This window comes from Uranotaenia lowii, chromosome 2 (assembly GCF_029784155.1).
Source record: "Uranotaenia lowii strain MFRU-FL chromosome 2, ASM2978415v1, whole genome shotgun sequence".
NCBI lineage: Eukaryota > Metazoa > Arthropoda > Insecta > Diptera > Culicidae > Uranotaenia > Uranotaenia lowii.
In genome coordinates, this window is record NC_073692.1 from 252,611,869 (window position 1) to 252,628,127 (window position 16,259).

The window sequence follows — 16,259 nt, forward strand, 5'->3', positions numbered from 1 at the left end:
TTAAATGTCAATTTAAAATAAAGATTTCAAGTGGTTATTTATCAAAATCGGTTGAAAATTGAAGAAGTTATGGCTCCTTTACCATAACTGTATTTTTTGCAGTTTTTAATAATTTAACGAACCGCAGTACACTTATCATAGTATAGGAAGAATGAAACATGATAAATCTCACTCGCTCCAAGTCAAAATTATTTATTAGCTTACCAGAAGGTCACATGCCAAGTTTCAGGAAGATCTGACCATAGGGAGGGGTTGCTTAAGTCTCAAACCTGAATAAAATTTTGAGGTATTTTGCCCGGAAGGAACGAAAAATACAGGTTATTCATCAATAACTTTTTTCATCACTAGCTGATTGTTTTCTATGGTTGATTTTCATAAAGCCTAAGTTGAGACAAATATTTCACTCAAAGACTGTAACTCGATTGGATTTGAAACAGAAAAGTTATTGCGGTTCAAAGATTGTATTTTGGTCGAAAATTGTCGTATAAAATGCGTAATGCGTAAAAAGTACTCATTGCGTGTTGGACAAAATTTGCGGCCTTTGAACCACAATAACTTTTCTGTTTCAAATCCAATCGAGTTACTGTCTTCGGGTAAAATATTTGTCTCAACTTGGGCTTTAAGAAAATCAACCATAAAAAACAATCAGCTAGTGATGAAAAAAGTTATTGATGAAAAACCTGTATTTTTCGTTCCTTCCGGGCAAAATACCTCAAAATTTTATTCACGTTTGAGACTTAAGCAACCCCTCCCTATGGTCAGATCTTCCTGAAACTTGGCATGTGACCTTCTGGTAAGCTAATAAATAATTTTGACTTGGAGCGAGTGAGATTTTCCATGTTTCATTCTTCCTATACTATGATAAGTGTACTGCGGTTCGTTAAATTATTAAAAACTGCCAAAAATACAGTTATGGTAAAGGAGCCATAACTTCTTCAATTTTCAACCGATTTTGATAAATAACCACTTGAAATCTTTGTTTTAAATTGACATTTGAGCACAAAAGAAAATCAGATTTTTTAAATGCTACCATTGAGTCTTAAACTTTCGTTGAAACAAAGTTTTCTCTAAAAAAATGCGTTTTTTATAATTTTTTTTTCTCATAAAGTCACAAATACCAGCAATACTGTTGGTCAAACGCAAAAACAGTATTGAAATAATCGATAGAAAACTTATTCACCTTCAATATGCAAAAGAGAGATTTCAAATTACTGCTATGCCGTCCGAGATATTTTAATCTAAGTACAAGAACTTTTTTTATTTTTCCGAAATTTCATATTTGGAGCATAACTCAAAAACGGTTCTACTGAGATTTTTTTGAATTTCATTTTCGGATTCAGCGCCCGATTTCACATTGGAAATGACCTTCAGTTTACTGAGTTCAAAAATGCTGTAAACTAGTGTTATTTATGAATCTTGTCAAAATGCTCAAAAAACACCTTTTCAAGATCTTTTCATACAAGATTGTTTTCCTTAATCAGTCTTATAGACCCCGGTTACTCAAAAATACGTCGAAGCCTCTGAGAACTCCTTTAGCTCAGGGCAATCCGGTTGAGGATGATGCAGGTATCGTTTAGTTGCACTGGTAAAAAAAGATTTTGGGAATAGAATAAAAGATATCTGCCTTTGTTTTCGAATTTAATTTTTTTTTACTGAACGCTATTTAGCGGTAATATTTAGCCAATTTCCTGTAATCTAAGTCTCTAAGAGCAAGTTCACTGGTGTTGGGAAAAAGTGGTAGAAATTTTGACATTTTGAAAATTTAACCATGCAAAAATGTTTTCAAGATGTTTGGGCGTTGTATTTTTTTACAGCACTGTTTCTATTTCAACCTTATGTGATAGGAATATTGCTATTTTTGCATCAAAGCATGCGAAATTACAACACGTGTTGTAAAAAAACTTGAAGGCCAGAGATCTTGAAAATGTTTTTGCGTGGCAAAATTTTCAAAATGTGCAAAAAGTGACAAAATTTCTACCACTTTTAACAGCACCAGTGAACTTTCTCTAATGATTTAGAATGTGTAACTCCTACTCTTTTTTTTATTAACAGACGAGTTGTTGAGCTAACTAGGGGATGAAGTTTCATTTTTTTTTACATTTTGAAGAAAAAAGTTGCATAAAATAGTCTCCAGAAGAATGATTACGTAACTTATTACTCATTACCAGATTTTTTTCCTTTTTGCAAAAATCGTCCATCCAACGTTAATTCTTCTGTTATGTTTATTCTTCCGTCACGCTGCGGTGCTCTTTCGTCACACTTTTTTTTTTTATTTTCATTGTCCATAACAGGAACAACATTCTTGAAAACAAGTCTGGTTTACAAAAAAATTGAGCAATAATGATTGTTTTTTTTTTGTTCAGCATTCCCTTTATGAATATTCACAATAAATAATTATATAAAAAAAACATCATAATAAGAGACTGTCTCAGCAGGCTGAGTCGATTTGGGGTCATTTTTTAATTTCTTAAACCCTGGGGTCTAAAAACCCTGAATTTGATTCGAAACTCAACCATAATTTTTTGTGGAATTTTTTCTCACGTTTACATGAATAAATTTTAATTTTTGTATTAAAAAATTTCCAAGTTTTCCACTGAAAAACTTTATTGAAGACCAATTCTTCGTATCTTATCAGGTAAACAAGTTATTTCCTTTTGAATACGAGTATGTCTTTTGGCATTGAAAATCAGTCAATTCAACTGGCATCACTGCTGGTGCCTAGATAGGTATTGCTTACAAAGTAGGACTTCGACAAAGTTGTTCAGCGGAAAATTTCCTTTAAAGAATTTATAAATTGAACAGAACAAAATATTGAATTTTCCGAACAAACAGAAAAGTTAAAATTTATTCGCAAAAAATATGGATGAGCTGTCGATGAGCAATCGAATGATTTCCTTGAATTCAACCACGTCGAATCAAAACGAATCTGTTCGGACCCAAGGTTACCGAAAAAAATCTGTGTTTTTGTAAAAAAAAATCTCACTTTCTGTGATTTTCTGTGAAATTCTGTGACGGTTTTCTGTGATAGAAAAAGCATTAATGTCATTAAAAAGTCGTGAGAAATTATGACACTTTCACATTTTACTTGAGAAAAAATAATAAACAATAGAAATCTTATCATGACTTTCCAATTCAAATTTAGAATTTCCAAAATTAATGTTGACATTAGAGATTAGAATTTTAGAAATACGTACAATAATCTAAAAATCTGCAAATCTGTGTATATTTTGAAAATTCTGTGTTTTGTGACACAGATTCTGTAATGAAAACTTGCTCAAAATTTTGGCAACCTTGTTCAGAACCCGAGTTTAAGATATTCGTAAACGACCCCAAATCGACTCAGCCTACTTCTCAATGAGCATTACATCACTATAATTTAATCACTTTGGAAATCGTACGGTGCACGTTTTTACTTACTTTTTTCTGTGTGTCTATAAATCAACAAACGACATATGTATTCTTTAAAAATGGTTTACTGAAAAGTAAAGGAAAATATTCTAGAGTGTTCTTAAATATTTTGCACAATCTTGAAAAGACGTTAAAAAGCACCAAAAAATTATTATTTGAGTAATCTCGGACATAAAATGATTGATAGGGTTTTCTTTATACTAGCTCAGCTATTAATTGAAACATAAATTAATTCATCGAACGAAGGTTTTTCAATGCATTCAAGAATATCGATTCTGTCTGTCAACGACCTGCATCAAGCTGGAACATTTTAACCCTTCGTTTCCATTATCATGTAAAATGGAAGAAAACGGAACCATTTTTTGCCATTTGTTTAAAACTTCGATAAAAAAAACTTCGGTTCTCGTGTCCGTTTTCATTTTAAGAATACATTTTCGATCACATAACCTCGAATTGACAAAAAATGATTCATGATGTAACAACGATTTTAACTCACCTATCAGAGCGTGACTTGAGGGGAAAGTTAACAGAATTGGCAATTAAATTAACTACCGGTACGTGGAACCCCTCGTCGTTAATCAGTGAAGGGTGGTGTGTCCGTTCATAAGATTTTTGATTGACAACCGGTCAAGACGTATTTATGTGTACACGACGGATCTTTTCCGAAATATGAAAGATGAATCCGAAATATGGATCTAGAATAATACTGGTCACAGTGTCTTTTTTTTGAGACCAATAAAAAGAAAAATTCGGTATCTCGCATCTCTCAAAATTTGCCACATAATAGAGAAGACTCTCTCCTATCCAACCTAGCTTTTCGAATATTGATTGCCCTCAAAAAAATCATTTTTTACGAAAACGTAATAGATTTCGCGATCACACCTAACGAGTAGATCCTCACCGAAACACAAGTTTAGCTGTGGCCCATTGCAATGATGCACATAAACTTGTTAAAATAAACCTATCGAATACTTAGAAACTCATTTTATCGTTATGTTGAAAAAGAAGAACCCCCTACTTACTAATTTTCCCTGAAAATACACCTACTGTCAGTGTCAAAAGTTGGTAACGAAGAACCATGTTCATTTTTTTTTGCTCTTGTGCCTTATAAAATGGATGTGTTATGAAATAAACTGTACTGACTGTTTTTATGAAAACTTCATAGCTTTCTTCCATCTGACCATCTTTTGTTTCTTCTAACTTAATCTGTTTTAAAAACTTCATAATCTTGAAATGTTCCTATTTACTTAAAAGCACTTTAATTCTCACCGATAAACCCGATAAACTAATTAACATAAATAATAACTCCAAACATTTTGAAAAATAATATTTTTAACCGAAAACTTTAGCAAAATGAAGGCAATTTTTTCTAAACGTACGATCATTTTGAATTCATTCATCGCTTCTGTAGTGCGCGCTATCTGAACAATCTCCTTTCAATAAGAATATGTCTGATGACAAGCATCATTCAAGTCAAGTACGTAATACTATCATCGTTATCTCGATACTTCCACGATGTTCGACACAGGTGCGAAACACCACCGGCCTTCTAGAATATTATAATCATCTTCATGCTCGGCTAATGTCATGACAATCGTGGGCACGTTGTGATTTAAATTACACCTTGCTCGAAAGCAGTTCAACTCCCCAGCTCTTAAAATAAAGTGATTTTGTCGAAAGATTCACCCTGTTAAGTGAGCTCTCAGGCCAGAACAATACATACTAATTTTGTCCCCTTTCTATACAATAATTTTCTAGTTGTTCGGATTACCTCGATTATGATGAGTCATGCGTGAGAATTTCGGGACCACTTGCGTGATACTTTGCATTTGGTGGTGTGTTTGTGTGCTGTTTGTCTCCGGAGGATGAAAAGAAGAAGCCATCTCTGAGGTCTGATTTTGGACAATGTTGCTCATGGATGCTGGCCGGATGAACTGACTGCCTGGATTTTTAAAAGCGTCATACCCATATGTGATGTGATGTGGATATGTAAAGAGGCCCCACATCGGAACAGAAGATGATGGTCACGATGGATAAACATTCATAAAGTACTTGTAATTTGTGGGATATTAAAAAGATCGTCGTTAAAAAAAGAGGAAAAGAGAAGCAATTTATGAGTCGAATTTACCACCCCAACTGCCATAAAGCGAGTAACGACTTCGGGGAGTTGTTTTCTCAGACATCATTATTTCGTTTCGTCTACCATCGCGATCTGCTGTGCCATGTGATGTGGTGTGGTTTTGAAGAGGATACAGATCTAGAGCTTTTCCCAGTAGCTGCTCGTTGCTAATTTAGGCTGAAAGAGATCCCAAATAACCCCAACATGGATCCGGAGTCGTAAAGAAATGGGTGGCGGGGAGGGGTCATGTTTGGGCTTTTAGCAAAATCAGTCGGAATAAGCTTCTGATGACCTTATGTTTTTAGATACAGTTAGGTCAATGGTAGCTTCTTAGGATAGAACATTTGTACCGGGTATTCGAGTCGTGCCACTTAACCACCCAAGTAATAACCCATCATGATTTTAGTTTAAAATGGTTGAAATTACGCCGCTGCTTTTGCTTGATCGGTGAATGGAACAATTTACTTCATAGAACATATTCGAAAATTATTTTCGAATGTGAAATCCAGTGGCCTTCCGGTAAGACGACCACTCGGAGGCTTGTCGACCTCAAACTGTCTTCCAGATCTGACGATTTTCCTGTTGGTTTCTGGTCTGACAACCTTCCACGGTTTCCGATTCGCTGGTCTGCCAACGGCCTGGAACAACGACTTTCCAATGGCTTTGCGCTGACGACCTTCCATTGGCTCTGGTTCCTGCCTCGATGACCTCCGAATGGTCCCTGACTGGATGAATGTTCACGCTGGATTCCGCTTCTTCTCCATTCCATGGGGCCGTAACCTTCTGTTGTAGCACTTGGGCAGTGGAAAGGTGACTCTACTACTTGCTGATAGAACTTGCAATACTTTTTTATCTGTTCATTTATATTAAACCATCTCTACGATTATCTTTCCTAATTGTTTACTTCTGATAAACACAAATCATGAGTATGTTGTTATTCATCTCATCGATTGCTGCGATTAGACAAATCTCAAAAGATTCTCAATTTTGTATTTCAATTTTATTTGTAGTTCGTTCCTCAAATCTTGATTTGATTCCTTTTTCTATTTGAATCACAGAATTGTGATTCTGAATAAAATGTGATGTATGGTTTCATATTTTTATCTTGAACGCTTATATCTATATATCCATGGAGTTTTCATTAAATTCTTTTGTTTATTCTTATAATTTTGGATTCTTAGTCCAAAATCCCAATGTTACTTCTTAATTGTGATGAGGAAAATATTTATGCAGCTTTCGATAAAGCACATACCAAACGAATAAAAAACGTTTTAATATCTATCTTTAAATGTTTCTAAAACGGAGAGTTTGAGTTGATGATAGAGTTATCAAATAAATGTCTTATTGAATTTTGCATTTTACAGCTTTAATCTAATTTTCCAGTTCAACGAAAACCACAGCCATGGGGGCAAGATTATGTGTTTTTTTAAAGCGATAAGATGGCGCCTACTATAATTTGTTTTTAAGACCAAAAACTCCCGGGTCACTTCATTAAATTATCCGCCGATTGAAACAAATTCAGCTCTTCACTGTTACACTTCAAAATTGTAGAAAAGTACACTTTGTCGACAACGAATTATGTACTGATATTTTTTCTTAACTTTGTTGATTTTGCAAGTCGAAATTATGCAGCTACGAGAAAACGCATGTTGCACTTTCCTCATCTTTTATTTTTCCTTGATTTTCAAAACTGTTCAAAATGGATTTTAAGAAAAAAACATGAATGAAGGGTTAAAAAATGTATTCAAGAAAATTAAAAAAAAAATTAAAAAAAATATAAAATAATTTTTTTTTCAAAATTTTTAAATTATCAAAAAGGTTAAAAAATAAGAATTTTAAATAAAAATAAAATTTCTTTTTTTCAAAAATGAAATAAAATTTAAATTATTTTTCAAAAAAATGTTTAAATATAAAATTTTAAAATAATGTTTAAGAAAATGTGTGAAAAATTGATGAACTAGAAAAAAAAATCAAAAACAAACTTATGGTCCACGGGTTACCGCAGGCCACTTCATTTTTGTGGTGGAAGTGTGTTGGTATAAAAATCTCAATCTGTCATTGCCGTAGTTCTGCGTGAGCATATTTTTACATATGTTGTTTTTTATCTGATATTAAATAGGCGTTATTTAGCTTTTTTTCTATGTTACATTTTAATAAAACTGTGTTCAAATAACAAAAAATTGTTGCAATGGTAATTGTCTAGAAGAAAACTACGTTTACTACTAATATTCAAAACAATGTTATTTTAGTTCAAAAGATTGATAATGTTTTTCTAAAAACATAAGTTAATAGAACCGTGAACTCACTGGCAAGCTTCCGCGAGAAATTTAAACCAGGAATAAGATAAATTAACACTTATCAATTAAAGATAACTGAGCACAGTAAAAATCTATCGATTGGTTGGATAATGAATAAAATGATTTTCGGTGCCGTGACTGAAATCGCCGAACATCAATTTATTCGATAACTGAGCACTTTAGCTTTATATGAAGCTTGCCTTGTTTCTGGTCTTGAGATGGTAAACATTCATTTTTTTTAAGAAAAAAAAATATATTTTTCCTGTAAAATTAAGTTATTAGCGTTTAGTATAAAACAATTTCATTACAAAATTTTCAATAGAAGTTAGAAATTAAAAATAATTTTGAAAAACGTATGATTTTTGCTACAAATATTTTTATATGATTAAATATTTGATTTGTTTAAATATAATAGCCAAAATTAAATTGATTTGCAGCATTCAACTAAGAATTCGCTTATGTTAAAAAGGAAAAATGAATACTAAGCTTATAAAAAAAACTAAATATAAATATTCATTGGGTTCAAACGAATAGAGTTAGAATCGAATGAGTTATTAAAACTAATCACATCAATAAATTTAACTTTATAAACAATCAAACGTTAATAAAATTGTCTGATTGCATGAAAAATTATATTTTCAACAACAGAACTAGAACATTTTCTGACGTTAAAATCTTGGCTTTAGTTTTTAAACTCTCAAAATTTTTTACACACAAATGCCGCAGCCCGTGGCGTAGAGGATAGCCTTCCAGTCTTCTAAGCCAACGGTCATGAGATCAAATCCCGGTCACGGCATACATAGTACACTTTCTGTGGGTTGGTGGTTTTAGCATTTGTAAGATGCTAGCCATCATATCCTCGAAAGATGTACGCTTAGAGTTAAGTGAAAGGAATCTCTTCGAGGAAACATTAAGTTTCATTGAGATCCTGTATGTGTTTGTGTTCGTTTAATAAAAAAAAAAAAAAAAAAAAATTGCAGAAAAATTCAAATTGGAAGGTTTGTTAGTAGAAAACGAACTTGAACTGTTGCAGAAAAATTCAAATTGGAAGGTTTGTTAGTAGAAAACGAACTTGAACTTGAATACAGAGAAAAATCAACGGTACTTATCTGATGGTTGCGTAGGTTTTTTCCTAAGCCTGGTCATTCACGTGCTCCCTTTTTTGCAAATTTCGTTCTCTGCGAAGCTCCAACGCATAGAAGACCTTGCCTTTTGTGTTCTTGATAACCCGTTTTGGACACAATTATCAAAAAATAATAAAAATATTCCATTATTCAAAAATTGAAAATTTTGCTATCTAAAATGTTTGCCTACTCTTCTCTGACGCAGCCTACTTCTCCCCGAATGTGTTACGATATATCAACCTTGATTATCTCGAAATTCGTTAAGTAGTAATGCGACCCTTTCAAAACTAGACAGGTCTTGTTTTTTTTGTTTACATTGCACTATAGACACTATAATTTCATATAGTCTGGCAAAGAGAATGACGGGAGCCAATCGAACTGTCATTCGCGGGAGCCAATCGAGCAAACTTTCTAAATATTGGAAAATCATGGTTGAAGTATTGTGATTCACAAAGCTTTTCTGGCATTTTGTTAACTAAACTAAAGTTATTTAGCATTATTTTCACTATTTTTTTCATTTATAAATCATAATATATTTTTCAAAAGCGTTTTCTAGTTGAAGTGATAAAAATAGCATGTTATTAACGAACTAGAGAAACTATTGTTTATTTTGCAACTGGAGAGAGCTATGAAGAGCTTGAACATTATCTTTGAATGCTCGATTGGCTCCGCGCGAATGACAGTTCGATTGGCTCCCGTCATCCTCTTTGCCAGACTATATGAAATTATAGTGTCTATACATTGCACTTTCTTCTAAGGCCGCCATACATTACACAAATGGCGTGTGCAAATTTGATGATTCTACGATAACTGATCCTATGCCGTCCCACACACTATACAATCATATTTTGCGCGAACACAAACGATTCCTGGCGAAAATAGCAACTAAAACACAAACAAACACCTCCTAACCGGCTGGGACTGAGCAAATGGCCTGAAATTTGTACAGGCAGCACCATACACCATGCCACAGAGGGTTGTTTGCACAAAAAATCGATTCCGACCGATTTTACTCAAACCGACTGTGCGCTCATTCAAGACCTTAAACAATGCGAATCGTATTCGCAGTGACCGAATTTCATCGAATTCCATTGCATTGGTACCAATGTGGTGTAATATATGACCCGCTCAATTTTCACTGCTTTTGAAAAAACAACTTGTTTAAAAACACCAATCTCAGGGGATCAATTAGCTGTAAAAAAAAGCTTTATTTTTGTAATTTTTACGCATATTTTGTTCGGTAAATATCGTAATAAAAATACCATGAGCTAATGTCTTTCAATCTGTAGAATTTTTTTTGGTGAATACATTTCTTAAAAATATTCACGCGTTTCCAAGATCTTTGGATTTTAATTGGTGTTTAAACAACACTATGTATTAAACGGTTAACCAAAAAACAAAATAAAAATCCAAAGTGTTCGTTGAAAGTTTGTACATCTGTTCTTTAGTGGTTAGTGCCAGATTTTAATTTAGAACGATAAATTATTATTGAATCTGATTTAATAACATTGTGTCGTGAACTTACGATACATAAATCTAAGTCATAATTCAAAATCTCACTTCAACACATCCGTCTCTCACAAGATTAGACCATTAGGTTACAGTTGCAAATTAGACTTGTATTTAGTAGGTTTGTGTACTTGCAAGTTTGTATTTTTAAAAATTTGAAATTAAGAAAAAATAGTGAAAACTTTTAACAAATATCCTCAATAAACTAATTTTGATATCCTTTTATAAAACATTCTGCGAATCTAAGATGCTCACTGCAAAAAAGTGTTGATAAAAAGATAATTTTCGTACTTTTTACACTTGCAGTTTAAAAATTATAACTTTAAAAAATCTTTAAAGAATTTTCCGATATAAATGTCATTTTACATATGCAAATTAAACACACATTGTCTTAGAAGAAAATGTAAAAAAAAAATCTTCAAGTTATCCACAATATTTTTACTGGGGGGTAAGGGTAAGGGGGTGAGGGTAAGACCCTCATCAAAATTTTAATGATTCTCATTTTGCAACGATTTCAAAACAATTATTAGAGAAAAGTGTTTGTTAATAATTGCTATGAATTAAAAACTGAATATTTATTTGTTTTTCTGAAGTATTTTGAGGAATCGTTGTTCGAAAGTATCGAATTATTATTAATTCTTGTTCAAATTCTTCAATTTTTAAATATAAATTTAATTCTTAAATAAGATCATCAAAATCCTATTCTAAGGTATGGAGCTTTTGAAACTTCATTTTTATTTGTTTTTTCTTGAATTTCAAGCTCTCATATTTGATTTTTGATTTTGTTGGAACTGAATCCAAAGAAAAAATAACTAATTTGCCACAAATTATTATGAAAAAAAGTGAAAAGTCGTATTTTTTCTTCATGCTCTCAATATTTTCAAACTTTTTTAATAATGTTTGAATTAAATAAAAACATATTGAATGAAGAGTTAATTTCTGAAAGTCGAAAATTGAATAGATATCATTAGAGATGTACCGAATAGTGAGAACGGCCGAATACCAACTATTGGCCCTTTTTAAGTATTCGGTGAAACGAATATTCTGAACATGAAAAATCGTAAATAAGCTTAAAATGTGTTCAAAAGTACCGTCTGCAGCACCGATTATTCTGCAAAAAAAAATACCATTGTGGGTAATATTTAAAAAATGATGATAGAATTGCAAAGCAAAACTATTCAAAGCAGGTGAAAATCACTTTTTTTCGTGCTTTGTATGGAAATCGAAGCATAACTGATATCAAGTTTTAACCAATAATCTGAGTTTCACATTTTTAATGTAATTTTTTTATTACCATAAAATCCCCATATTTGAAATTTATTTTTATAATTTAAATCATAATTTGGTCTCAGAACAGCTTAATCGCAACCATTTCTTACTTAATTTATTAAATTTTGAAAGTTTTAAATTGAAGAGTTGTTTTTTTTATAAAAATTATTGATCATTATTCAAATTGTTTAATTGTGATAACGGCTTAAATTGTATGAGGCCCTTCGAGCTAAAGGAGTATAAGGGCAAAAAAGCTAATAAAAGACGTAAAATATCACAGTAAATATGCCTTGGAAAAAATTAATTACTTATTTAAAAAAAAGAAACTTATTTCGAGAAAACACATTTTTTATTTGATGTGTTTGGCCATTTTCCATATATTTATCTAAATTTTTTTATTTCTTTTTCAAACGTAAAAGTATGTAAATTAAAGTTCTAAATATCTGAAAATTACCAAATATAGTTTGAATTATAAAGAATCGTTTTAAATTAATAAATTAAAATCGATCAGTTTTGCTACGTCGAGGCGAATACAATCAAAGCTCATTTTTTCAAAAACGTTCCAAAATAAGAAATTATTTTAAAAAATATATATATATTCTGAAATTTTAATGAATCTTTTTAATTTAAATTGTGTAGACAGTTTCGATATCTTTAATTCAGAAAAAATATGGGCTTTTGAAAATCTCAAATCGAGATGTATTCTGTAAATCGGAGCTTGCAATGAAAAATAAACCAAGAAATTAAAATGTAGTATTAGATGTAGGCAACAAAAATCGAATCTGTTCAGGTGGACATCTGGGAAAGGAAGGGGAAGTAGGAGTTGCCAAATATCCACACTTGTGCACGGAGAAGGAGAAGGGGGTAAAAATCTCATTTTTTTTTGTCCACGTGGTATTTGAACGGCCCCAAAGGCAATTTAACACTTAAAGGCTCTTTTTTACTTCTGAAAAGGATTGAGATATGTTGATCCATCAAACATGAAGCCAAACCAATCTGCATTATTTGACATTTATAAAAAAAGATTCAAATGCAACTCGAGTTTTTAAATTCAGTCCACCCAACCCTGAAGTTTGAAATATAAAGTGCGATTTTTTTGTGAATTTTCCAACTTTAAGCCAAGTTTAGGTCATATTAAGTTAACATATACATTTTGCCAAAACATACGAAAATGGTTTTGATCATCGACTTTAGAATGAGATCAAAAGAAATGCAATATGTCATAAGATAGGTGAGATATGACCAAACAAATATTCTTGTTTTTGAGGGGTGATCCCAAACTTATGGCCGGTAGCGTATATGGTCAGCAAATTCTAATTCAACGCTGTAAGTACCTCAACAAAAGTTGTTTGATGAAATTCGTTCCGGGGAATTGCAAGTTACAGCTTTTTTAGTTTGGTGGACTTTTTTTCAATTTTTAGCTATTAAGTGATTAAGAACTTCTTTTTTTGAACAAACACCCCCACGGAGTGGAAAAATTTGAAAATTCGAACGTACACTTTCTATGAAAAGTTCTTAGTTTTTATATTAAATCCAGCGTTTGCGAGTATTTCGAAACGTTTTTTTTTGCAGCTGGGGGGGGGGGGGTGATCACCCCGATCACCCCCCCCCCCCCCCCATAGGACCGCGCCTGCTTGCTTGGTAGATTCGCCTTTGTTTTTTTCTCATCTCTACACATTGGTACCAAACATTTTGTTTCCCTGCATAACATAACAATGCAAAACTCATTTTCCTTTGTGAATAGCAATTGTTTACAAGGATCTCCACCCTTTTGGATGATTCATCATATCTAAAGAGTAAATCGATAGCATCCTTATTATCAAAACGGAAGCAAAAAGTGTACATCCAGAGATAAAAATTTATCGAAAACATGACGAGAGTACTTTTTTGTTCAATCTAATCTTGATCCCCGCCCCCAAAAAATGGGCTTTTAAATGCTGCTGGTATGAAGTGATTTAATTTCGTGCTACACATTGCAGTTGCTCTTAATCACGGCTTTGCCATTTGTGTTTTCGTGATGTGTTTTCTCCAATGGGTATTTAGCACGTGTCTTCCTAGCGATGTGCTCCCTCCCTCATCTCAAGGAGCAATTGAACAAGCTACTCGAGCGTTATCTTTGTTCTAATATTTTCCAACATTCTGACGATATTGATTTTCCTACTTATTGCAGATCATCTACCTTCGACTTCCGATGTCCCGATAATTATGCAGCTGCCACAGGTCAAACGAGGACCCGGCCGGCCCCGCCTAAAGCCTAATGGGCCCGCTAATCAGGGATACAGAACGCACAACAGGAGTGCTCCCCGTCCTAGGAAACCCGTCGGTCCTCTGGTTGTTCCGCTCGGGCAAAGTCCGGCTGCTACACCGATTGTACAAAGCCCAGCGTTGAGCCCATCGCAGAGTCCAGCTCGGGATCGATCTTCCAGTATGTACCAACCTACGGATGACGATATCTAACATGTATGACACAGGCAAGGTACGTAGGTAAACATCGCAGTGGAAGTGAGAGAACCAATAATACTTAACAGCTTTCTGCTAAATTAAACATCCCCACAATGAAGACAAAGAAAGTACATCTCTAGTTGATTGACATGCCGAAATGCCTTCTTGCGGCGAGCGAGAGTCCGCTCGATTGATGCCATTCTTGAGCAGTATGAATGGCAGGATGGAAAGTTGACTTGACTCGAGATCGATCGTATCATTTATTCCGTGTCACGTACTTTTGATCATTTGCATACTTACATGCAGCCAGCCGCACTTTGCATCGTTTAAATTAGCACTGTCAAAGGGGGATGGTTATAAATTAGTTCATTGAGGATAGTCAAGTTTATTGATGACTTTTAAGCAATAATTATTTGTACACATCGATAAAAACAATGAAACTCAGTTTTGGGAACACTTTGGTATAGAAATATTGTAATTGTTTCTCAAGCAGAATTTGAAGCCTTTCAATTTCGCTCATTTTGTAATAAATTTCCTGAAGAATCTGTATGTACAGTAAAAATATCGACACACAATCTCAACCTCAGATTTCAATTTTTTTTTTTTCAAACTTTCTATATTTTCTTTTTGTTTTAGAACTGTAAACTAAATCTTAGACAAATAGGTATAATTACTAAACTTTTAAATTTGAAATAACCAGATTTCCCTTCAGTTTTTCTTAAAATTCAAAATTTAGATGTCTTAAATAGAAACGATTTTCGATCACCACTATTTGTTAATATCGTTTTTAATTGATATTTTTCGTTGAAAATTAGAATAAGGCCAAACTATTTCTTCACGTTTCGGCTTACTAATTTGTTTCAGTCATCTTCAGAAAAAAAAAATTCTCGCCGCGAACTTTTCCAACGGGGTTCAGGGGTTGCAAACGTATTTCAGCTGCACAGCCTCAAATGGTGTTCATGTAGTCTGAGTTATATGTCCATCCCATGCTAAGTTTTCATCGATACATAGGCCTAGATATTTGCTTTGGGACACTTGTTCAATCTGGGTTTCATTTATTGATAATATTAATGGTTTAGAGCGACCTCTCAATGAAAAAATCATGAATTTAGTTTTTTGTAAATTCATGAACAGGTGGTTCATATAAAACTATTTAGAAAGAACTTTGATGTCGTTTTCTATTTAAGTCTTCAAATCGTTTAAATTTCCAGTAACGTTAAGTAACGTTGCGTCGTTTACATACATTTGCAATTTCCCATTTGAAGGTAATTGGAAGATGTCGTTTATGTTGATATTAAATATTAGTGGTCCAAGAATGGAACCTTAAGGCAATCCATATTTAATAGTTTTTGGTGAACTACAGTTGGATCCTATGTAAACTGATTGAGTTCGATTTGCCAGGTACGATTCCATTAACGATAACGACCTTTTGAAGCCAATTGCGTTCAATTTTTTCAACCAAACTATTTGATATACAGAGTCAAATGCTTTACTAAGATCAATAAACAAGCAAGATACGTTTTTTATCATCAAGATGTATAGTTCTATCATTCATTAGGTTTACAACTGGGGATAGGGTGTTTGATTCAGGAACGAATCCGAATTGGTTTTGGTTTATAATTTGGCAAAATTCTTGAATTTGATCAAAAAGTACCTTCTCAAATGGTTTTGATAGCGCATTCAATAAAGATATTGGCCTGTAGTTACTCACTATCTGGTTTGAACCTGATTTTTAGACCTTCGCCACTTTGAGCAAATCAGGGAATATTCCAGTGTTAATCGGATGATTGATGAGTTCAGTGTATTTGCTTATGTAAAATGATTCATATTTTTGTAGAAATCGAGGCGAGATTCCATCTATTCCAGATGCGGAATTGCGGTTTAAACTACGTATGTGCTTGCTGACATTATCGATAGATATTTGGAAAAGGAGAATCTATTCTGTAGCCTAGGTCAGAGATCGGCGCGTTCCAATTTTCCAGAATTGTGTCACATACGTTGATATAGTAACCATTTGTTTATTTAATCACCGAAATATGTAGAGTAAGGTAATTCAGTTCCTTTTAAATTACTACATTTAGTTCTGCTAGG

General features: G+C 33.1%; 1 protein-coding gene across 1 annotated transcript in view; it reads left to right on the forward strand.

The window, feature by feature from the left end:
* Window positions 1-14,311, forward strand: part of LOC129745599 (chromatin-remodeling ATPase INO80) — a 71,462-nt gene extending 57,151 nt beyond the window's left edge. The window contains exon 14 of the mRNA XM_055738764.1: window positions 13,897-14,311. Within this exon, the coding sequence (XP_055594739.1) occupies window positions 13,897-14,183 (287 nt within the window). The 3' untranslated portion in view covers window positions 14,184-14,311. The remainder of the gene's footprint in view (window positions 1-13,896) is intronic.
* Window positions 14,312-16,259: the final 1,948 nt, after the last annotated feature.